The 25,098-nt window shown below is 41.6% G+C and overlaps 1 protein-coding gene across 1 annotated transcript in view; it reads left to right on the forward strand.

The window, feature by feature from the left end:
- The first annotated feature begins 17,242 nt into the window (after positions 1-17,242).
- The window catches only part of SLC2A13 (solute carrier family 2 member 13), a 289,411-nt gene continuing 281,555 nt past the window's right edge, over positions 17,243-25,098 (forward strand). The window contains exon 1 of the mRNA XM_081082602.1: positions 17,243-18,002. Coding sequence (XP_080938728.1) covers positions 17,450-18,002 — 553 coding nt within the window. The 5' untranslated portion in view covers positions 17,243-17,449. The remainder of the gene's footprint in view (positions 18,003-25,098) is intronic.

Below are 25,098 nucleotides of genomic sequence, written 5' to 3' on the forward strand. Positions count from 1 at the left end.
TATTGCATCATAGCCAAAAGCAGAGTTTACATATAGTTTTTGTGAGCTGTAAATCAAGGTGCCCCAGTCATAGCCAAAGAGTTGTCATTTGTCTTCAATTCGAACAGTCAAGTTTTCTCTCCTGAATTCTGACATGTGAGTGAAAGGACACAACCTGGGAAAACAGATGGAATGTCCTTATTCCCAGGGCAGCATTCTTACAACACAAACAAGCAGTTCAGGCAACTCTGCCTTTGAAATTTGTTGCTTTTTTGGGGCAGCTCTTTAGTCTTCCTATAGATTTTGTAAGGATATCATGCTCTCCTTCCAATAAACTTTCTTTTTCTTACATTAAGCAGAGTCAGCTCCTGCTGCTAGCAAAGAACCCTAAATTATGCATAATTTAACTGAGAGTGATCTTTTCTTTCTGTAAATACCTATTGCATTGAGAGTCCATACCACACAATTCAGCATCAATGTCCTCTAATTCCACTAGGAACGCTGCCTCCCTCATTTGAATGTAAACTACTCAGACATTCCTATTATTATTCTTTGGGGTTTCCTCATATGACCTAACATAGGGCTATGTACTACATTGATGGACAGACTTAAAAATCATACTAAGATGAATATGATGGTGAGGGGTGGGCTTCTGGGTAAATCAGGGATAAAATATAAAGATCAGGGAATGCAAAAGCAGAAGTCCAAAGTCTTCTCCTTGTATCATGCTTTAACCCACTCATGACAATCATAAAAACATAGTTCTCCACTAGGACAGCTATTCAGACAAACAATAAGTACATGAAAACAATCATACTGGTCATGTCGGCTTGTGTTTATACAAACCTACTCTCTCCTACATGGGGAAAGGAGCTGGGGGTCACTGAATTCCCACAGAATAATGAATGAGTCATGCACATATTATTTTCGCACAAATATATAAAAATATTACTAGAGAGGTATTGTCTTCTTTCATCAGCATTAATGATGATTGAAAATATGAGGGCAATTTTTGGCAGGAAGAATATAAAACTCTCATTAGATGCTATAAATGTACTACAGTAGTCTCTCCCCTCCATTATTCTTGTTTTTGCTTTCCATGGTTTCAGTCATCCATAGTCAATCACAGTCTGAAAATATTAAATTGAAAATTCTATAAAGAAATAATGCCTAAGTTTTAAATTATGTGTCCCTCTGAGTAGCACGATGAAATCTCTCGATGTCCTTTTGGTATATGAGATGATGCACCAACCAACTGAGTCATCCGGTCATGGTTGTATTTTGAAGATTTTTTTTTTAATTGTAGTAGAATGATTTATTTTCCTCAGCTTGTAGAGCATAAACATTTTATTTCACAAAAATCTCAATAGGAAAGAATTACTTTTTATACTGAATTATTGAAATGCTTATTCTACTGGTAAAGTCATTCTGAGATATGAATATAGAGCTTTGGTTTGTTCACAGGCATGGCTGTTCTTGCCTGAATATTGAGAAAACAAAAAGAAAGCAAAACCCTTTGGGGAAAATGTCTAGATTTTTAGAACATAGTATTTCTTCTGGTTGCATAGTGTAATAGCTAAAGCAAAGTTTCCTCTTTGCTTTTATCCATATACTAGTAAATGCATGTCTTTTAGCAATTACAAAAGGTAACTGCACCTCAGAAAGGTCTCATTCACCTTGAGAAGAATTAAACGTTCCTCACCATTCCTACCTACCATGCTTTTCTTCACTCCTATAATTTTCTTTGAAACTTTTCTTAAAGATATGTTACTATGGTAAAGTATACAAGGATAACTAAATTAAACATGTCTTTCAAATTTGTGCATGAAGAACATTTTATGAAACTAGCAATTGCCGGTGAAGTCATTTGATTTTTGAAAGATATCATGAACTCTACAAAACTACATAAAAATTATTTGAGAACTTAATTTAGGAAGTGTGTAAAGAAATACCAAAAAATAAAACAAGGATACAAGAAACAGGAACAGCTAAGCCTTATCCAGAAGAAGTTAAAAAAAAAAATCTAGTGCAAAATCAAGAATATTGTAAATCCAAGATTATTCAAAAATTCCCCTTAGAGAAGGAAAGCTAAATGACACAAAACTGCACTAACTTCTTTGTGCATCTAACCACATTACCTGATTCACAGAAAATATCATTTATATAGCAATATTGTATTTGATCTTTACTGGTTTTGCGACTGAATCTACAAATTATAAAAGACATAATTTAGTGACTGTCATAAAACGTAACTATCAATATCTACACTAATAAAAGAAAACATGCAAATTGACCATACCTTTGCTATGCCTTAAGCCATGCCCACCAGCCAATCAGAGCAACTATATGCAAATTAACCCAACCAAGATGGCGGCCGGCAGCCATGGAGCTGGAGCGAGCAGGAGGCTTGGTTGCACCAATGATGGAGGAAGCCAAGCTTCCCACCTGCCGCGGCCAGCTCTGAGCTCCACTCAAAGCAACAAAGTTTCAATTATAGAAGGTAAATAAACCCCAGATACCTGCTTTCAGCCGGCTGTGGCCACGGAGCTGGAGCGAGCAGGAGGCTTCCCTCCTGCCCACCCTGGTCGGCTCTGAGCTCCTCTCAAGGCTACAAAGTTTCAATTATAGAAGGTAAATAAATCCCCAAAAAAAGAAAAAAAAAAGAAAAAAGGGAGAGTCTGGGAGCTTCCATTGCCGGGGTGCTTGGCCAGCCTGAAAATGGCCCTCAGCCCCTCACCCAGACTGGCCAGGCACCCCAATTGGGGACCCCCCCACCATAAAAGGGGTGTGGCCAGCCTGAAAACAGCCATCAGCCCCTCACCAAGCTGGCCAAACCTCCATGGGATGAGGGTCCCCACTGGGGGGGGGATTGACCAACCTACAAACAGCCATCAGCCCCTCACCCAGGCTGGCCAGGCAACCTAGTGGGGACTCCCACCCTGATCCGGGGCACCCTTCAGGGCAAACCAGCCGGCCCCCACCCATGCACCAGGCCTCTATCCTATATAATAAAAGGGCAATATGCAAATTGACCCTAACAGCAGAACAACTGGGAATGACTGGTCACTATGATACACACTGACCACCAGGGGGCAGACGCTCAATGCAGGAGCTGCCTCCTGGTGGTCAGTGCTCTCCCACAGGGGGAGCTCTGCTCAGCCACAAGCCAGGCTGATGGCTGCCAGCACAGTGGTGGTGGTGGGAGCCTCTCTTGCCTCCTCAGCAGCACTAAGGATATCAGACTGCAGCTTAGGCCTGCTCCCCGCTGGCAAGTGGACATCCCCTGAGGGCTCCCAGGCTGCCAGAGGGATGTCTAATTGCCAGCTTAGGCCCAATCCCCCAGGGAGCAGGTCTAAGCCAGCAGGCGGTCATCCCCTGAGGGGTCCCAGACTGCGAGAGGGCACAGGCCAGGCTGACGCCCCCCCCCGCCCCCCAAGTGCACAAATTTCTGTGTACCGGGCCTCTAGTAGATAATATTAAAAATATATCTAAACATGCAATTCTTTGTCCAAAAAATGAGCATGTTCAAAAATTAAAAGAAGAAAATTTGGATATACTCGATGGAGATTTTCACACATATTTGTGTGATTATTCCATTGATTCCCCAGATGATGCTGAAAAGGAAAATTTTCCCATCGAATTTCTTAATAGCTGTACTCCTTTGGGAATGCCGTGTCATAAATTAAAATTGAAAGTGGGTGCAATCATCATGCTATTGAGAAATCTCAATAGTAAATGGGGTCTTTGTAATGGTACCCGATTTATTATCAAAAGGTTACGCCCTAACATTATCGAAGCTGAAGTATTAACAGAATCTGCAGAGCGAGAGGCTGTTCTGATTCCAAGAATTAATTTGTCCCCATCTGACACTGGCCTCCTATTTAAATTGATTCAATGATAGTTTCCTGTGATGCCAGAATTTGTGATGACTATTCATAAATCACAAGGACAAACTCTAGACAAAGTAGGCATATTCCTACCTGAACCCATTTTTGCATATGGTCAGTTATATGTTGCTATGTCTTGAGTTTGAAGAGCATGTGATGTTACAGTTAAAGTTCTAAGTACTTCATCACAAGGGAAATTAGTGACCATACTGAGTGAAAGTGTTTTCACTCTTAATGTGGTATACAGGGAGATATTAGAATAAGTTTAATCACTTTATCAGTCATTGTTTGCATCACTGTTGTTTTTATATCATGTTTTTGTTGTTTTCATATCAGGTTTTTATCGTTTTTATATCATGCCTCTGTTGTTGTTATATCCTTTTGTTACTGTTTATTTATTAATAAATTTACATATTATTTTCATATACATTTTACTAATTTCCTTTCATCTCTCACACTTCTATTATAGAGAAAGGGCAAATAGAAATATTAAAATATCTCTGCTAACTAATTCCCTTTTTAAAAAAATATATATTTTATTGATTTTTTACAGAGAGGAAGGGAGAGGGATAGAGAGTTAGAAACATCAATGAGGGAGAAACATTGATCAGCTGCCTCCTGCACACTCCCCACTGGGGATGTGCCCCCAACCAAGGTACATGCCCTTGTTTGGAATCGAACCTGGGACCCTTGAGTCTGCATGCCGATGCTTTATTCACTGAGCCAAACCAGTTAGGGCAATTAATTCCCTTTTAATGTGCATGAATTTCATGCACCGGGCTACTAGTAATAACATAATAACACAACTATAAAAACTAGAAGGTAGACGAGGAAGAGAAATTGGTAGGTAAGGTAGGTACACTAAAGATCTCATGTTTCTGAGTTCTCAATCAACAGATGCTGTCTAATGTGGTTGGTAAACCTAAACATGGCAATCAGGGGCAGGCTGACCCTGAAATAATAAAGTTTAACTTTCTGGAGTCTTCAGTTGTAAGGGGCTCCTCAAAGGCACTGTGAAGAGCCTTAGCAATTTTATATTTGTAATTTAGCATCCTTTTTCTTAAAGTTTTTCCCCCCAAATGTATAAATTTTAGGCCTCACATAATCTGGATCCATTCCTGCTGCCAGGGCCTTGGGAGAGACCTATGTACCAACTTTGATGGTAACCAGCAAAATAACTAAAAGAAGAAATGGTGGACACTCTCATTAACACTCTGCTTCCTGGTAGAACTGGGAGGGTTGGGCAAGAAAGGAAGAGGGACTTTTGTCTTTTCATTTCATAGTCACTGGTTCCATTTGATGTATTAACCTGTAGAAGTATTTTTAAAAACCAGCAACAATTAATTTATAATTTATTAGTCAATATGTGTACTAAAGCTGTATATTGAAGGCAAAGAGCTAGGACTACAATGTATATATGTATATTTTATATGTTTTTTTCCAGATTGGCAACGATCTTTATTTTCTCCTCACACACACATTTATTCTGGATTGGGTGCTACCTTTCAACTTAATAGAAATGTCACATATGAAAGCAGTAGTGGGTAAGATAAAAGGAAATAGAAACATCTGGTATTACATTCCTGTCCTTAGCAAGAAAGACTGCAGAAAGCATCAGTGATGGTCTTTTCCTATCATATGCATAGTGTTATTCACAGAACTCTTAAAAATATAGGAATATTTTCTTCTTATAAAGAGTTTTCTCATGAATGATATCTTATTCTTCCCCAAACAACTTTAAAATAAATTCATGATTTTTATCATAGCATCTCGGTAGCATCATAACAACATGATTTTACTCTTGTAAATAGCTAGTAAAATTGTTTCAGGCAGATCTATTTAGAGCTTGCAATAAAGTAAGAAAAAATTGGTTTATGGACACATTTCAAAGTCTCATGTATTACCTTGCTAAAATGAAGTGTTGCTTTTTTCGGCTAACTACACCGTTCTTTACCTGCCCTGACAGAGTGCAGCTGCCAGCAGACACCGACTCCATGGTAACATGCAGATCAGCACGAACACCATTTCTCTGAACTTGTGCTCAGGCATTTATTCTCAGTAACAGGTTAGACAACTAGTGGCAAAGGAAATGTTTAAACATGTTCAAACTAGGAAACACGATTGGGTCATTCAACTACCTAAACGAGGAAAGACAGCCTTAGCAAATGAAGGGGAAGGATGGAGGAAGGCTGTACATTTCCTCCAGTCTTCAGCTGAGAGCAGATTGACTGGGGATTCCAGCCGGCAACGGTGGAAGCAAACCTGCTTTCCTTTTGCTTACCTCCTGGACAGCCTTGCAAAGAAAGGCAGAGGAACTAATTTAATTAAAAAAATGTAAATACCTGTTTTTAAAATTATTTTTTGGAGTTAGGGATGATTAAACCTCACGTGTGTATGTGTTTGTGTTTGTGTGTGTGTGTGTGTGTGTGTATGTGTTAAATAATTTACTTGCAAGTTTTTCTAAGAAAGCCTACATGAACATTTATAACACCAAATGGACTCTGTAAAGTATTGTGAAAAGTTAGGCCATTTTAATTTTTAAAAATATTTTAAAATGGAAGCATTACATTGTTAAACATTACACAGTGAATGATAAATTAAAAAGAACTTCTTGGTAAAATGAAGGTGGGAGACTAAAGCATCGCCAAGGTCCAGTAAATTTTATGTTTCTTTGAATAACAAGAAAAGACTATCTGTGGGAATTGAGGCAAAATACAGCACTGGATTTTTTTAAAGTTCCAAGCTATTCTTGAAAAATGCGTACCTATAATGGCATGGTAGGTTACAGCTGGCATAAGAGGTCATTGGAGAAAACAATGGTTTGTTTGCAAGAATGAGCAAAAAATATATGCCTCAGGGAAGTAATGGAACAGGAGAAAATGTAAGAATAAACAGGCAAAAATACCTATGGGTGCAAAGTTCATCAGAGGAATGATTTTAAAAGCAGACATGAAAAAGCCCCAGAGACATTGATGATAACAGAATTAATAGTGAAAAAATGAATTATTTAGAACTAGATAAAAATGAATAATTATAATTACTATACAATAACAAAGTGCAAGCAAGCAAGAGCAGAATGCCATGCAAGGATAGTAAAGACTACATAAATAGACATCAGATTCTAGAATTCAAAAGATCAATGGAAGGGAGAAAAGCATCGAGAAGGATCAGCAAACAATTTATTAGACAGTTATCAGTGGAAGCACACTCATTCTACACAACGCTATGGATCTCTTCGCTGCTATTTCTTCAGAATCACCTCATTTCCTCTCCTTCCCTGAGCCACACTTTGTGTTCTGGTCATGTGATCTTCTTTTACTTATTTGACTATGACAAACTCTGCCCAGCTTCGGGTCCTCTGATGATGCAGTTTCGTCTGCTAAGAACTGCCTTCCTTCTACTCTGCTGGACTAACTCTTCTTCATCTTTTACTCTTAGCTTAAAATATGATGTTGGCCCTTTATAATTCCTATTTTAAAAAGTCCTAAGCAACCCAAATCTGGCCCATGCCTACTGGCTACCATTATTTTGTATCTCAGCTATCTTTATCTTTGTTTTCTATAGAAACAAATCCAAACTTTGCAGTTTTATTTTTAAGACTAGAAATTAATTTCGCAATGAGAAATTAAGCTCAATGAGCGAAGGGAATGTGTCTATCCTTTTCACTGCTGGGAGCCCAAGTATGGTACTAGGCACAAAATAAAGAATGGTTAAATCAATGAGTTCATTGATAAACGAGTTGATAAACAAAACATGTAAATAGTATGCTATAAAATATAAAGTATGAGGTAAACAAACATCTGTTCGAAGGTTGTCTTTTGCAAACATAGTATATTTTCCCAAACTTCTTGTGAAATTCTGACTTAGTTCAGACCATAAGCCCACAGTGTAGCTGCCAGTGGTCATGGAGAACAATAATCTGAACTTTTTGGTTACTGTAGGTAGAGGCCCCCAACAAATCTGAGCCAGGTAGAGGATTGTCCAAACATCAGAGCAGGAGCCACATACTAAGCAGCCTAAAGTCTCCTAAGAAATGTTCCTAATAGCCAAGGGTCCTCGCACTGGGATTAATTGTGTATAAGGGCTGGAAAAGAGCTCTACTTAAGAAAAACAAGTGAGTTCATTGTACAGCTATTACCAAGATCCTGTTGAGTACCTATTGAAAATGTGTTTTGAGCCAAGCTCACTACCAAGTCCATAGAAGACAAAGAATAAGAAGAAATGTCTGCTTTCCTGAAACTCAGTCTAATAACACACACACACACACACGCACACGCACACATGCTCGCACACACGCACACGCACACACGCACACACGCACGCACGCACGCACGCACACACACACATTCATATACAGTTTTCTGCAATTTTGAGAATTATATTTTTAAAAAATATGTGACAGGATAATATGTAAGCTAAAAATGTAAGAATTTGAGAGACAATTGGAATGTGAGACAAAGTTCAGAACGAATACAGGAAGGTCTTATTAAATGTGACATCTTTATACTCTCAAGAACAGACTTTCAGTGCAAATGATGTCATCCAATGATTTCTTTTGATATTAAAATTTGAAATTCAATTTATTAAGATTCTTCTTTAAAGTTTTAAGTTGAACATACAAACTTATTCTACCTTAAAGTCTAGCAAATTTTAGCGGTTTCTGAATAATGTTTGATAAGGCCCATTTGATATTTTAAATGATAATTATACAGATAAAATCATCAGTTTCCTTCTTATGTCATTTGATTGTATGACTTAAACAAAATGTCCTCAGGTATAAATTTGTTTTTTATAAACATATTAAATTAAACTTCTAAATAATTTGATTCTTAAGTTCTTTTAAATGTTTCAATATAGACATTTAATAAGGGCTTGCTTTAAAATCAGAAGTCTGTATTAATCACTAAGCTAATTTTAAATTAGAATTAATGCTTTACATATGTTCCTATAAAAGGCCATTATTTTTCATTACAAGGATATTCCAAATATGTTCAAATTTCATAACATTGACATGTTAGTTTAGTGATTCTGATTTTCTTTAACATTTCTGTACTTAAACCTAAATCTTCTAATAGTTGAGAGATTGTTACTCGATAAGAAAATAATTACTATGTCATCCCAATCAAATTTCAGCATAACTTCATTATTGGTTGGTTTCACACCCAGAGCTTTGGGCTCTGATGCTGACTAGATTCTTAGCAACTGATAGGACAGATTTAGCATTACCGTCACACACCACTTACTGGACTGGAAGACATTCTGAGAAATGCATCCTTAGGCAGTTTCGTCATTGTGAGAACTTCGTAGAGGACTTACACAAACCTAGGTGGTCTAGCCTACTACACTCCTAGGCTTCATGGTCTAGACCAGGGGTCCTCACACTACGGCCCGCGGGCCACATGCAAATACAAATATTGTATTTGTTCCCGTTTTGTTTCTTTACTTCAAAATAAGATATGTGCAGTGTGCATAGGAATTTGTTCATTGTTTTTTTTAAACTATAGTCCGGCCCTCCAACGGTCTGAGGACAGTGAACTGGCCCCTTGTTTAAAAAGTTTGAGGACCCCTGGCTAGACTATTGCTCTTAAGCTACAAGTATGTACAGCATGTTACTGTACAAACAAGAGATTAAATCAAGCGCAAGAGAAAATGATGCAATTAAGAGAACCACCATCTAAATGTAAATATGAGATGTATGAGGCTGCTATGGGCATAACATGGGCACACTGTTTTACAGCAAACTCTTTTCATCTAAATGTAGAAAGAGTGCTCTCTAAAATAATGATAAAGTGGGAAGAAATCAACCAAAGAACTTGTATGCATATATGCATAACCCCTGGACACAGACAGCAGGGGGGTGGAGGCCTAGGTGGGGGGTGGGAGTGGGCTATAAGGAGTCAATGGGAGAAAAAAGGGAACACATGTAATACTTTAACAATAAAGATTAAAATAAGAAAAATAAATAAAATAATCATAAAAAGCATAGTACAGTAAATATACAAACCAGCAATATTGTTGTTTATTACCTTTAGTAAGTATTATGTACTGCACATAATTGGATATGCTGTACTTTAAGTAGGTTTGTTTACATCAGCATTCCCACAAACACTCACAAAACAAGTTGCCCTAGGATGTTGCAATGGTTGCAATGTCACGAGGTGACAGGAACTTTTCAGCTCTATTATAATCTTATGGGACCACCATCCTATATGCAGTTTGTCATTGACCCAATAGTCTTTATGCAGTGAATGACTGACGACTTGTACCCCGACAGCAATGCAATTTGCAGCTTATGTAAATCACATCATTGGGGTCAACTTACAGATCTCTGAATCTTCTGCTTACTCATAGAAATCTTAAGTCCTGGTTGCTTATATCACATGATTAGGTTTCATAGATTGTGAGCATTTAAGACATATACATTATTTTCTGGCTACCTCTGATCTGGAAGGAATCCTGCTTATAAAGTATATATGTCCCATTTCTTAGGACACACAACTCTTATGAATAAAATAATAATAAGCTATTCAATTTTTAATGGCTTAGTGTGACTATTCAGGTACAACTTCTGAATCAGTCAGGATCTGAGTTAAACTGCTTGTAGAAAAAAAAAAAATCCAAAGATCTTTTTTCAAAAGTCAATGTTTTAAATTTTCTCATATATAAAGAATATTTTTTTTTCCATGTGGATAAACAAATGTTCCAGTATCATTTATTGAAATCACTATCCTTTCTCTACTCAGTTGCTACATATAGAAATAGATCTATATGTGGATCTATTTCTGAACTCTATGCTATTACAATGTTTTGTCTGTCTCTACTCCATTGTCATACTCTCTTGATTACCACAGGTTTATAATAAGACTTGAAATCAAGCAGTCTTTGATATTAACTGGCCAAATAAAGCATGTTTATTAATCTTAAAATATTCTTTTTTCATTTTCAAAGTTGTTTCAGATATTCCATCTCCTTTGCATTTCCATATAAACTTAAAAATCAGTTTGCCAGTATCTTTACAAAAAGCCTATTAAATGTTTGAATTGTATTGTATTTAATCTTTGGATCAACTTGGGGAGAATTAACATCTTAATGATACTGAATCTTCAAAGCCATGCAAGTAGTATATACTCCATTTGTTTATCTTTAATTTTCCGGAGCATTTACAGGGTATTTTTTTTTCATATCTTTTGTAAGATTCATCCTGAATTATTTAAAGTTTTTATGCAACTGGTAATTGTAATTATTTGGTGATTGTTCATAGTATATAAAAATATAGAAGCATGGAAAAGACTGATGAATCTCAGAGGGAAGGCAGGAGTGGGTGGAGTAGGTGGGTAGAGATTAACCAGGGAATTTATATGTATATTAGAGGCCCAATGTACGGATTTGTGCACAAGTGGGGTCCCTCGGCCTGGCCTGTGGGGATCAGGCTGAAACTGGCTTTCTGACATCCCCCGAGGGGTCCCAGATTGAGAGAGGGAGCAGGCCAAGCTGAGGGATCCCACTGGTGCATGATCAGGGGACTGGGGAGGAACCGAGGGAGGCCTTCAGGGCATGTCTGGTCCATCTCACCCAGTCCCCATTATCTGGACCCCAACAGCAAGCTAACCTACTGGTCAGAGCGTCTGCCCCCTGGTGAACAGTGCACATCATAGCGACGGGTTGAACAGTTGAATGGTTGGACACTTAGCATATTAGGCTTTTATTAGATAGGATATGCATAGCCCAGGGACAGAGACAATAGTGTGGTGAAGGCTTAGAGAGGGGGTGGGAGGGAAGTAGAGGGGGTCAATAGATGGAAATAAAGGGGACATCTCTAATACTTTAAACAATAAAGATAAAGTTAAATATATATATACATAATTGATTTTTGTTAATGATAATATATATTATTAGGGGCCCGGTGCACGAAATTCGTGCACTGGGTGTGTGTGTGGAGGCGGGGAGTGTCCCTCAGCCCAGCCTGCCACCTCTCACATACTGGGAGCCCTCAGGCGTTGACCCCCATCACCCTCCAATCGCAGGATCGGCCCCTTGCCCAGGCCTGACGCCTCCGCCAGAGGTGTCAGGCTTGGACAGGGGACCCCCATTTCCCCCCGATCACTGGCTCTGACCCCCGCCCAGGCCTGAGGCCTCTGGCCCAGGAATCATGCCTGGGCAGGGGACCCCCATCTTCCTCTGATCGCTTGCTCCACCCCCCGCCCAAGCCTGACGCCTCTGACCCAGGCTTCAGGCCTGGGCAAGGGGACCATCATATCCCCCCAATCCCCGGCTCCGCCCCCCCAACTCCCTGTGGTTTCAGGCTCCGCCCCTGCCCAGGCCTGACGCCTCTGGCCTGGGCGTCTGGCCGGGGCAGCAGGGACCCACAGCTGCAGCGGCCCTGCAATCATGGGCTCCGCTTTAGGCCCAGGCAAGGGACCCCTAGCTCCTGGGACTGCCAGCTTCGACTGTGCCCAGCTCCCATCGCTGGCTCCACCCCTACTTCCTGCTATCACTGGCCAGGGCGGCAAAGGCACCTGATTCTCCGATCATGGCTGGGGGGCAGGGCAAAAGGCGGCCCCAGGGCCGCCTTTTGCCCTGCCCCCCAGCTCTTAGCTCCCCCCTGGGTTTCCAATCACTGTCAGTGGCAGGGGGCTTCTTCCTGCTTTCCCGTTTGCCTCCCTGCATTGTGCCTACATATGCAAATTAACCGCCATCTTGTTGGCAGTTAATTTGCATATAGCCCTGATTAGCCAATGAAAACGGTAGCGCCGTACGCCAATTACCATTTTTCTCTTTTATTAGTGTAGATAACCTTACTAAACTCAATTAGTTCTAGTAACGCTTTTGTAGAATACTTTAGATATTTTTTGGAGACTAACGTCATCTGTGAAGAAAGACAGTTTCCAATCTGGATAAATTTTGTTTTATTATTATTTTATTTCTTACTTTACTCATGAAGACACATTGTGTAAAAATCACAGGAAGGAAGTAGTGAACGCTCCTACCTTCACCATGAAGATTCTATGTCCCCCACTTACTGACTGTTATCATGAAAATCTGATATGAAAGCACGTTCAACATCACTCAAGTGTCATTTAGTGTATTTGAAATATATAAAAGTATTCCATGATATACATTCTAAAACTTATGATATTGAATCTGGAAGGAAATTACAATTGTGTTCTTTTGGAAACAGTGAGGTTGGCCACTCTTGCTGAAATATTTTTTTGCATTAAGTTAGTTTATTTTTCATTGCAAGTACTACTGGCTGTTTGTTAATGGCATTAGCTTACATGGACAATGAGTTACACAATTGGTATTATCAAATTAAAAGATTTGGTTCTTCTGAGTCAAAACTTAACTTTTCTAAATAACTTCATTAGCCAACTATAAAATATAAGCAAATTGTTTCAGCTGGGTATTTTGTTTGGTTTTAACATGATATATTCACTCAATTTTAAAAAGCAGAGTCATAATATTACCATGCTTACAACTTCAGACAGAGTCACATAATTGAGTTTACAATTTGGATTCAAAAAGCAAAATAAAGCCTACTGGATTGTTGTTAATCCTCACTCGAGGATATTTTTCCATTGATTTTTAGAGAAAGTGGAGGGGTGGTTGGGGAGGGAAAGAGACAGAAACACTGATGTGAGAAAGACTCATTGGTTGCCTTCTGCAAGCACTCAGATTGGGGCGAGGATTGAGCCTGCCCTTGACCAAAATTGAACCTGAGATGCTTCAGTCCACTGACCCAAACCAGTTAGGACCGATACCATTTTTCAAAGACCAAGTATACCATTCCTGATGACCACCTGTGGACATTCAGGTTTATTCAATAATACATTTCTGTAGTGTATCAGAACGTTTTGAGTGTGGAGTTTCTGTTACTCAGAATTGAAACCATTAAATACTGATACAGCATTATTAACCTTCTTTTACAGAAGAGAGAACTGATGCTTAAAGAAAATAAGTAGGTTGTTCAGGGTCCCATGGTCAAGTAAGAAGTAAAGATATGAACTCAGGTCTGTGTCTACAATGTCTAGGCTCCCTCCCTCCCCCTCCAACTATTTATTTAACAGAACTCTTTCCCCATTCTTGTTATTAACACCATGTTCTTCATTCCTGCTATTCCTTTTTGCTTGTCTTTTTCTCAGAGGAAGACGCATTCCTCTGCCTATCGATGGCTAGGTTAGCCTCTCCCCTAATGATCTTGCCCCTAATGATTTTGCTCTTTATCCTTCCATGACTTTTTGGGGACTTAGCTCAATCAATCATTCAGGCTCTTGAATTATCAATGTCTTCTTTACCTTCAGCATCTAAATGAATTCAAGTCAGACCTGACCCCTGAAATAACCTTCATCTTTTGACTTTTTCTTAGAGAGAGGAAGGGAGAGAAGCATCGATGAGAAAGAGAAACATCGATTAATTGCCTCCTGACCGGGAATCAAACCTGCCACCTTTTGGTGTACGGGATGAAGCTCCAACCAACTGAATCGGAACAGCCAGGGACATCCTTTCTCTTGATCTGACAACATAATCAGCAGGTCCAAATAGATATAGTAAAAAGTTTGCTAGGACTGCAAAGAAGCTTGTTATCTGCCCCTCAGACAGGAGTGGAATGGGATATAGAGAATGGAGCTTGCTGTAGCCATTTGGCCACCACATTGAATTTGAGAATGGAGCCTAAGTAGCATGAAGCAGAGTGGAGAAATGGAGCAATGTCTTCTCTTAAGGACATGCTGGTGTTTGAGTCCTATATCCAGCTTTACTTAAATCAGTTTACTATAAACTTTTCAGAGACAAGAGCCAATAAACCCTCCTTTTCTGCTATGATTTTTGATTTGGGTTTCACCAGTTTAATTTGGGTGTTCTTTCTTTTGCAATTGAAACAATACAAAAACAAATAAAACAACCTCTGTATTTTACAGTGTACATATAAATGCATACATATGCATGCATACAGAAAGTTCTGGAACCATTCATTTCAAAGTAGTAGGCGGGCTCATTTCTAGGGAAATGGGACTGTTATGGTGGAAGAGATAATTGGGAAGGAATCTTTGTGTTATTATTGCTAGACTGCTTTACAAGAATACAAATCTTGTGAAATTAAAAATAAACACCCAACAAACATAAAGACAACACTCTGCCTCCAACCCTACCATCCCCTCTCAACAACGACCACAACAACTTTTATTGGACTAATGATGAATGTCCTTGCTTGATATTCAGAATGTATAACAGTGTAGCTAAAACGCTTCTCTCTCTTCTTTCCCTTTTCTACAATGGGCCCTTAGTCTTCCTGGAGGCTGTAAAGCAAATGTACTTAAAACTGGGGCTTTGGAACTCACCTTGCAAATCAATAATGATGTTTATAATTATTATTTACTGGCAATACCAATTAATATTTCAAAATACTTTTTCATGCTTACTCTAGTTAATGAGGAGTGGCTGCACCACTATATCCTTTGCAAATAGGAAAACAAGGCAAAAACAAATTAAGTGGTTTGTCAAAAGTTGTAGAATAAAACAGAGATAGAGATGGGACGCATGTCTTTTGATTCTCAGCTGATGGGCTTTTGTGACCTGCTGTTGGGGCAGGCTTTGGAAAATCCATTTTGGACTTAGGACGTGGTGCTAAATTGAATTTGGCTCACTCTGTGCGCTGAGAAGAACTCCGTTTAACTCCCGCTGCCTTTTTTTCTCTGTCATATTTGTTTTCAGATGTAACCTGACTGTAAGTATTTAAATGCCCTGAAGATATGGAACAGAACCAGTTAAGTAGTTTAGTGTTCTGTTACACAGAGGTGGATTTCCAACAAGGGGTACTCGGGAGGCAAGGCGTTCACTCCACGTTCTAGGAATAAAAGCAGTTTGTTCCATCTCAACAAGAGAAGAACTGTCTACATTACCAGCTGATCTGATCTGGGGAGCCTTTCTCATCAGAAACCGTGAACAGGCTCATCACCAGGTGGCGCAGTTTTACTATACTGTATAGGCGGGGAAAGAGGTGCTCTCACCTGAATCTTTGCAGACTGTCAATATGAAGGCGCGTTCATTGCTTCAGAGCTAAAAGCTCTCTCTGTTTCACTGATCCTAGAGAATGAGGATTCAGCCTTGCTTTGAAGCCACACGGTAAGTTTAAAAAGTTAAGTCCTCTGAACTCAATGTATTTTTTCTTGTTGCTGGAGAGGAAAGTGCTATACTGTGGGCTATAATCCAAATACTAAAAGCAATTTTGACAAATTCTAACACAACTTTATTAAAACAGGAGCGACAAAAGCATTTTCTTTAAGAGAAAAAAGTTTTGGACTACATGAAAATAGGCCCCAGGCTAAGAAATCTTTTGCTCAAATAAGGGAACTACAAGCACTGACATTAGGAATAAGATCATATAATGCTTTCTTTCTTTACCTTCTCCCCTCAGCCCGAAGAATGAAAGTAAATCAGAGACAAAATCATGTTTCTCTTCTGAAGAATGATTTAAGTCACAGGGAGAGAAGACAAACAAACATAAACGAATGGGCAATTAACAGTTTAAAAAACTGGCCCCCAAAATGAAGTAATTCAAAATGCCCTGCAAATGGAAAGCCACAGTGGGCATTCCTCGGTGGAGAAGACAGCCTTCCCTTCCCTGAGCTTGCAGGGGGGTGAAGATTGCTTATTGAATCACAAATCAGATTCTTGGGTTTACTTTCTACGCCTGGGAACTACTGTACCTGGTTATACAAGAGTGAAAGGTGAATTTTCTTTGACACATCAGACATCCAGAGAAGCAGTTATGGGATTCACCTGGGGAGATATAGGATCTCCGTCCTCGTAAAGAATCAAGATGTACCATGTGTTTAAAATAAGCATAAATCGAGGAGGGACTGGCAATGAGAGCAAACATGTTATACACATGGAAGAACACAGTCCTGAACTGCTCCCCCACAAACTCATTGATGCCCCAATCTTATAAAGTGAAGGGTACCTGCTATGTGCCACACCAAGATGTTTTTTTCTAGGCCCTTTCCCGTCAAGGCCATCCCCAGGCTGGCAGAGGGAGGTCAAGGATGTGTTACAGGGCTCTCTCCCTGGCCTCCCAACCGTGCAGTCCTTGTAGCCAGTGTCTCAGGTGTGGGGGCCTATTGCCCCGCATTCCCACATGGGCCTGATGCCCAGCTGCAGCCCCCAGACCAGGGCTAATTCCCTAGTGACGCCAGAGCCCTGAACGAAGGAGCCTGGATGCGAGGTTCTCCTGGACCTGGGGGCGGAGCCCGGAGCTGGCGGAGCCCGGCCCCGCCCACGGAGGGGGCGGAGCCTCTCCCGGGCTGGGCCCCGCTGGTCCCCGGGCCGCACGTGACCCGCGGCCCCGCCTCCCGCCCGCTCCGCAACGCCAGCTCGGCAGGCGCGGGGCGTGAGTCTCGAGTGAGACCCGCCAGCCTCCAACTCCGCAGCGCCCGAGCGCGGCGGGCAGCAACTTTCTCCCCGGAGCGGGCCCCGGCCGGAGGAAGGCGGCGGCGGTCGCCCCTGCCCGCTCAGGCTGTCCAGCCCCTCCGAGACCGCCGGCCCGCGGAGCCTCGACCCGCCCCCGGGCAGCCCCGGGCCCCTGCCGCCCTATGTCCCGCAAGGCGAGCGAGAATGTGGAGTACACGCTGCGGAGCCTGAGCAGCCTCAAGGGCGAGCGGCGCAGGAAGCAGCCGGAGCCGGACGCGGCGAGCGCGGCCGGGGAGCGCAGCCTCCTGGCGGCCGCCGAGTCGAGCAGCAGCCTGCAGAGCGCGGGCGCGGGCGGCGGCGTCGGGGACCTGGAGCGCGCGGCGCGGCAGCAGTTCCAGCAGGACGAGACCCCCGCCTTCGTGTACGTGGTGGCGGTCTTCTCCGCGCTGGGCGGCTTCCTGTTCGGCTATGACACCGGCGTGGTGTCGGGGGCCATGCTGCTGCTCAAGCGGCAGCTCAGCCTGGACGCGCTGTGGCAGGAGCTGCTGGTGTCCAGCACGGTGGGGGCGGCCGCCGTCTCGGCGCTGGCGGGCGGGGCCCTGAACGGCGTCTGCGGCCGCCGCGCCTCCATCCTGCTGGCCAGTGCCCTCTTCACCGCCGGCTCCGCGGTGCTGGCCGCGGCGAACAACAAGGAGACCTTGCTCGCCGGCCGCCTGGTCGTCGGGCTTGGCATCGGTGAGTTGGGGACCTGGGAAGGGCCCCTGGCCTCCCCGCTCTTGACCCTGGTCGCTGCGTTCTGTTTGGGGGTCTCCGTCGGGTCTTGCCAGGTCGGAGAGGATTCCCTCCACTTCTCTTGCCCCAAGAAAGCCCGTCTGTTAGTCCTGCCTCAAAGGCTCCCTCGGGAGGTGGGAGGTGGGTGGTGGGCGGTGGGCGGTGGGCGGTGGGTGGGTTGATGCAGTTACCTCCCAGCCCACGGAGAATCTTGGCTCTTCCACGAAAAAGTGAGCCCGCGTGACTGCTGCCTCTCCGAGCACTTACAGGACCCCGCTCATCACCAGCTTTTTCCTTGATCCAGCCCAACCTGATGCTGCTCCGCAGCTTATGAGGGCGGGTCTCTCAGCTTTCCTGCGTTGTCTCGCTTTGTCTCTCCACTGCTAGCTCCTTTCCTTGTCTAGGATTCCAAACTCCGAACCCAATCAGTGCTAAAGTCACAGTAAGTTAATTTTAAAGTTAAGTAATTCTGGACCCGAAAGCTATTCTGTGCTACCCCCTTCTCTTTCCTTCTCTAGTCATTTGTCTTTAGGTGGAGTATAATTTTCCTCTTCTTGCTTTTATTTTTTTTGCATGACCTTTTGCTTTCGTCTTTCCCCCAAATGAATTCTTTGCTCCTCTGTTTTTCTCACTTTTCCTTTACATTCATATTCACCCATTCTCTTCGTTTTGCCTCTCCTGCCTTCCTGTTGGGAACCAAAATGATCGGCTAAAAGATCATGTTCACTTCCTACATTTATTTAGGAGCTACTCCCTCTGTGGATAAATGCCCAGCAAGAAATTTGTAAGGATTGAGGTTCCCCTGGCATTGATTTTTCACCCTGGTTGCTGAGCAGGGCAAGTACAGTCGTTGAGTTCTTGGCAGACAGAAGCTATTTGGAATGTGGTCAGTATTATTAGAAAGCACTTTTGAGGGAGAGTTGGGGGTTGAGACTTCAGTCTCGCTGGTAGTGTTTCTAAGACACACCGCTGATGCTTTTCAGATGTTGCAGTTCATTATGAATTCAGCTTTTGTTTCCTTTGGGGTGCGTTTAATGTATTTCTTCCCTGGGGCTGGGCTTGATGAAAGAAAGCTCTTTCAACCTGGGGCTCCCGATGATCTGCCCATTCACTACTTGTTTGACATTTACGCTTTTCATCCCTTCTCTGTAGGCTCCCAGGGGAAGCGAGCCCCATTTAAACAACTCCGCATGAACTGTGAGCCTGAACCCGGTTCCCTGCACTTCATGTCCCAAAGCTGTCATTACTGACCCCCCTTTAGTTTGTTTCTCGTCCTGTTAATTAGTGAAGCAAGGCAAGCCTCTCAGGAAAATGTTAAGTGGGCACGTTGAAGCCCAGTATGACCAAAGAACAGCTGACGTGAAAGCTCTTTTATAGGAACCACCTGTGCCTTCAACAAATCACCTGGCATGAAAGTCAAATGATCAGGATTCTTTTTCTCAGCATTCTCTGCTTGGGACACCCAGATCATCTTTTTTGTTTGTTTGTTTCTCCTGGCACAGAAATAACAATTTTGGGTAGCAAGATTTCTGCAGTCAGACTGACTCCTACTTGTGATTTTGAAATTGCATAATGTTTTGCAGAGATCTCTAAATGAAGCTTCCTAGAGTTTAGCTATGGCAAGTAGTGGGTATTTGAATATTATGTTGACTCTTGTATCTGAGCAGAGGTAGATCATTGGAAGGACATAAGAAGAGCAGATGCCCCGCAAACATGGCGCAGTGGTTGAGCACGGACCTCGGAATCAGGAGGTCACGGTTCCATTCCTGGTCAGGGCATGTGCCCGGGTTGCGGGCTGGATCCCTAGTGTGGGGCGTGCAGGAGGCGGCGATCGGTGATTCTCTCTCATCATTGTTCCTGTCTCTTCCTCTCTGAAATCAATAAAAGTATATTAAAAAGAGCTGATATTCAGTAATTAGATGTTTGCCATGCCCTTTGGATAGGTCATAAAAAGTTATCTCTGGCAATACCTCTTAGTATGGGCACGGATCCCAATTTAAATTCTTTAAGAGAGAGGTAAATTTTCTCTTGAGCCCTTAGGACCTCAATTGCCTTCAGGTCAAATAATCCGCGTGCCAAAGTGGCTCATCTTGGGGAGGCTGTTCTGAACCCCTTCAACACAATTTGCCGCCCCCCCCCTAAAAAAAATTAAAAAATTGTATTGTACAGGGTAATCTTATTGTTTATGTCCTTTACAATGACATATTGTTTAAGAATTTTATACTTGTAATCAAAGTTTTTAGGTGTGGTTGGGTACACCAGGATCCAAGGAATCTGAGTACAGTTTTCCTTTATTTGATTGCTATCTGGGACATTGTGTCTCTCATGCATAACACACACAATAAATTGTCAAGAAAGGGCAAATTACAAGAACTTAGTCCTGTTATCACTATTAGCACATACATAACCCCCCAAAAAAGCAGTTTGATTTAGCCTTTTCTCCATGGTGTTCGCATTTATTTTTATTGCTCCTCTTAAGCATGATTTAGTGCCTGTATAGGGAATGTCAGGAAGTCCCTCAATGTGGATATTCACCAATATTCAAAACCTTTACTGAGAATTGACATATTTGTATATACAACACTGGGTTTGTTGAATTAATTTTAGGTTTACATCAGTGTCTTCTGTCAGTCTCTGTTCCAGGGCTCCCTCTACTGGGACACAATTTGTAGCTGCATATTGCATCTTGTAATTAGTATGGTATGGCCTGTTGAGTAATTCTTTTAGATTTTTCATATTTTCTTCCCCAAATGGCACTTTGAATTCTTATCCTTTAATGCAAAGCAAATGTAAACTCTTGTTTTATCAAAAACATCATGCAGTTATGCATTAATGTAAAAAAAGAGTTTCATTTAAGATAAGCATAGTTAGCCAGAATCAGCCAGATTTTTAAATAATCAACTAATGCTTTCTTTTTGCAGTCAGCTTTTTTTATGTTTTTTTTTTTTTTTTAAATCCCCCTTCCCTCAATTTCTTGCTTTCACTTTCAACTTCTTTTAAAGCAGGATTGCTGTATTGGATTTATGCTCACTACTGGTATGAAACGCGTGTAAAGTAAAACTTCGCTCAATTTCCTTTATTTTCTTGTTTCATACACATTAACAATTTACATGCACTACCCTCTCCCCCCTCTTATTTCTGGTGGCTTGGCAATCTTAATGAGGATTATGACCTAATTGTGTTTGTCTAGTAGTATTGCAACACCCTCCTGGAGTGAGTTGTCAGTGAGATGACGGAAGTCTGTCCACGTGAATTCTTTGAAGTTATTCATGTGACTTCTGTATAAAACACTTCTTTTTCATTCACTCACCTTTTCCTCTTCTGCATTCTAAGCCCTAAGTAAGAATACAGCCTAAGTTAAACGACTTCACATTGATGTCCTTGGCTTTAACACCTCTAATGATGTAGAACCTGCTGGTAGACTTCAAATAGCAAGCAGTCTTGCTATTTTACAAAAAAGCACATGAGATATTTTCCTTTTCTTTTTCTCATCCAACTTGGATTGCTTTATACATCTGTCCTATCTACAACTCTTCATTCCTTTTCATTTATTTGTTATTTATTTTTCGTTGTTGACTGTGTTACAGATGTTCCCCATTTTCCCCCTTTTTGCCCTCCCTCACCCAAACCTTGCCCCATCCAAGGCCTTCCCCACACTATTCTGTCCATGGGTTATGTATATATTCATATATATTCTTTGGCTAACCTCTTCCTGTCCCCTCCATCCCACTGAGATCTGTTATTATGTTCCACGTTTCCATGCCTCTGGGCCTATATTGTTTGTCAGTTTATTTTGTTCATTAGATTCCAAATACAAGTGAGATCATGTGATGCTTGTCTTTTTCTAACTGGCTTTTTTTTTTGCTTAACATAATAGTCTCCAGGTCCATCCATGCTGTCGCAAAGGGTAAGAAGTCCTTTTTTACAGCCACATGGTATTCCACTGTGTTAATGTACCACAGCTTTTTAATCCATTCATCTACTGATGGGCACTTGATCTATTTCCAGATCTTAGCTATTGTAAATAACGCTGCTGTGAACATAGAGGTGCATATATTCTTTCTGATTGGTGTTTCTGGATTCTTAGGATATATTCCCAGAAGTGGGATTCTTTTCATTTCGTTACCACCCCCACCCCCCTTTTGTTTTTCTTGGACCTTCAGAATCAATAGTAGCAACACTTCTAAAAAGAAAACTTCCACTGTGATGAGAAAAACCTGTACTCACCAGAAAACCTCAAACCCCTTTTCCACATTTAAAATGTAATTTCCTTGAATGTAGAGAGAGAAAGAAATAGCCAACTTTTGCAGATATTCTAAACCGGGAGTACTACGTGCTTTATACTTTGCGTTTTATTAAATACTAGAGGCCTGGTGCACGAAATCTGTGCAAGGGGCTCGCCCCTTGCAGCCGTGGTGGCTTCCCTTGGCCCTCCCAGCAGCCCCGGGTCCGGAAGGTCATTCGGCTGTCCGGTTTAATTAGCATATTACGCTTTTATTATTATAGAATTACTATAGATTAGCACCACTGTTTGGAATGGTGTGGTCTGAAATAAGTGTCAAAGCCACATGACAGGAGCCTCACTTCACAGTGAGGCTGAGCAGGGTCAGGGGATCATCATCTCCCTGTGTTGCCTGAGGGCGACATCTCAGCAGTCACTCTCCAGGAAGAATGTGAATTGACAATGGAATTAGCTGCCTATGCCCTGGAAATGATAATATCTAACATTTTCTCATTACATCTCTGTGTCAGGCACTCTTCTAAACATTTTGCCCCTATTTACGTAATCTTCAGAATAAATAACCCAGTGACACAATACTATTCTTTTTGAGATGAAGATATTTAGCAGAAAGAGATGAAGTCACTTTCTCTTGGTCACAAAGCATCTGGTGGAGCCAGAATTTGCCAGGAGAGGTCTGGCTTCATAGTCAGCCCATGCTCCTCTGCACAGTGACACTGACTGGTCCCTGAAGCTACCAGCATCTGTGATGTGGACGTGAATTTTAAAGTATAGACTTTGCAAAGTAGCCATGGCATACCATGGAGTGACAATGAGGAAAGCAGAGCTGGTTAGAACATTCCTTTGCTAAGAGCTTGTGAACAAGGATGCCCATACTCAGGGCAGCTGTGTTGCACACCTTGGGGCGTGGGGGGTGCGGGGCTCCATTCATGCTGCATTTACACTGGAGGGGGTGGATTCCCATGGAATACAGTGGGGCCTCCTGGAGTTGGACAACACAGATACTGTTCATGATGTAGCAACTAAATTAAAAAAAAAAAAAAAGCTATTTCTGCTTTTCCTTTCTGTCGTGATGTTCTGTCTGCTTGGAATGTGCTTTTCCATAACATTCTCTCTACCCATCCCACAGTCACTTACTGAGTAATGACTTTGTTGGGTGCTGGAGAGACAAGGATAAAAATAGTCCCTGGTCTTAAAAGACATAAGGAAAGACAAGCAGGAGGTTGTTCATCCTACATAGAACCATCAAAGGATGTTTACTCATCCTTCCAGGCCTCGCTTTATCAGGAAAGCTCCCTCAGCGGGCCTCTGCTGGATGTTAGCGCTTTCTCTGAACTACACACTCAGGACATTGAACTGCATTATGCGTTGCAGTGGATCTTTTTGGCCATGACTCATCTCCCTGGTAGACCAGGAGCTTACAGGGTCACCTAATTTGGTAGTACAGTCAAACCTCGTTTGTCGAATGTCTCCCATCTCGAACAGTTCGGTTCTCTACCAAGTTGTTCACAGAAAATATGTCTGTTGTGGAACCAAACTTTGGTGTTGACAACCCTTCCAGCTCTCAACATGACAAAAAGGGTCTCTCAGGCAACAAAGGAGAGAATGCTTTTGTTGCTGGTGAAAGAAAGTACAATTTTAAAACATAATGAGACCATCAAGAGTGCTCATGTTCTAAGGGTGGGAAAGAAACTGATCACTGACAATTGAAGTAGAAACACTTGTTGATTTGGATAAAAGCAGTTAGCCAGTGTCAGCCATTTTGGAGGCATTGGTATATGAACAAGCAAAGATGCTGCGTGCTGACCTGAAAGACTCTCCTGGACCAAATGCTAAAAATGACTCGTCTAAGGCTAATAGGGGGGTGGTTCAATAAATTTAAGAAAAGAAGTGTTTATACATACATTAAACAGTATATTAGACATGTACTGTATATAAGAAAGGTTAAAACGGAATCATTTGGAGTCTGGAATGGATTAATTCAATTTACATTATTTCTAATGGGGAAAAATTCGATTTTCGAACAAATTGCTTCTCAGCCTCCTGGAGCGAATTAAGTTTGAGAACCGAGGTTCCACTGTAATAGTATATGTCCTCTCACTGTATTTACTACCCTACTATTTATATATTAAGCTCTTAAATATGTAGCAAACTAAAGAATGCATAAAAGTAGTACTCAAGAGACCATTGCTGTAGTTGAACACACGAAACCTCCGATACACAGTTCATTCAGAAAGTCGAATGCTTGGTGGTGATGCGTGAGGCCTCTGGATCTGGGCTGCCTGGGCCCCCACCTTGGCTGGCCACTTACTACCCAGATGACTGTGTCAAGTCTCGTATTTCAGTTTCCTTAACTGTGGAATAGAGATAATACCCGCCTCATAGGGTAGTTATGAGGATTAAGTAAGTGAACATTGATAAAGTGCTTTTACAGTGCCTTCACAGGTAAGCCGTGTAACCTTTGGCAAATTACCATTGTATGCCTCAGTCTCAATGACCCCAGAATGAGTGTGATGATAGCACTTAGAAAATAAGGCTGTTGTAGAAATTAAATGAGCTGATGCATGCAAACATGCCTGGTTAGCTATAAATGGTCACTCTAGCTATCTGGTGCAGCCGTCTCAGTCACGCCCTAACACAGTGGTTCTCAACCTTCTGGCCCTTTAAATACAGTTCCTCATGTGACCCAACCATAAAATTATTTCTGTTGCTACTTCATAACTGTAACATTGCTACTGTTAAGAATCTTAATATAAATATCTGATATGCAAGATGGTCTTTTATTTTTATTTTTAAAAATGTTTTTATTGATTTCAGAGA

Source organism: Myotis nattereri (genome assembly GCF_964212035.1).
Source record: "Myotis nattereri genome assembly, chromosome: 2".
NCBI lineage: Eukaryota > Metazoa > Chordata > Mammalia > Chiroptera > Vespertilionidae > Myotis > Myotis nattereri.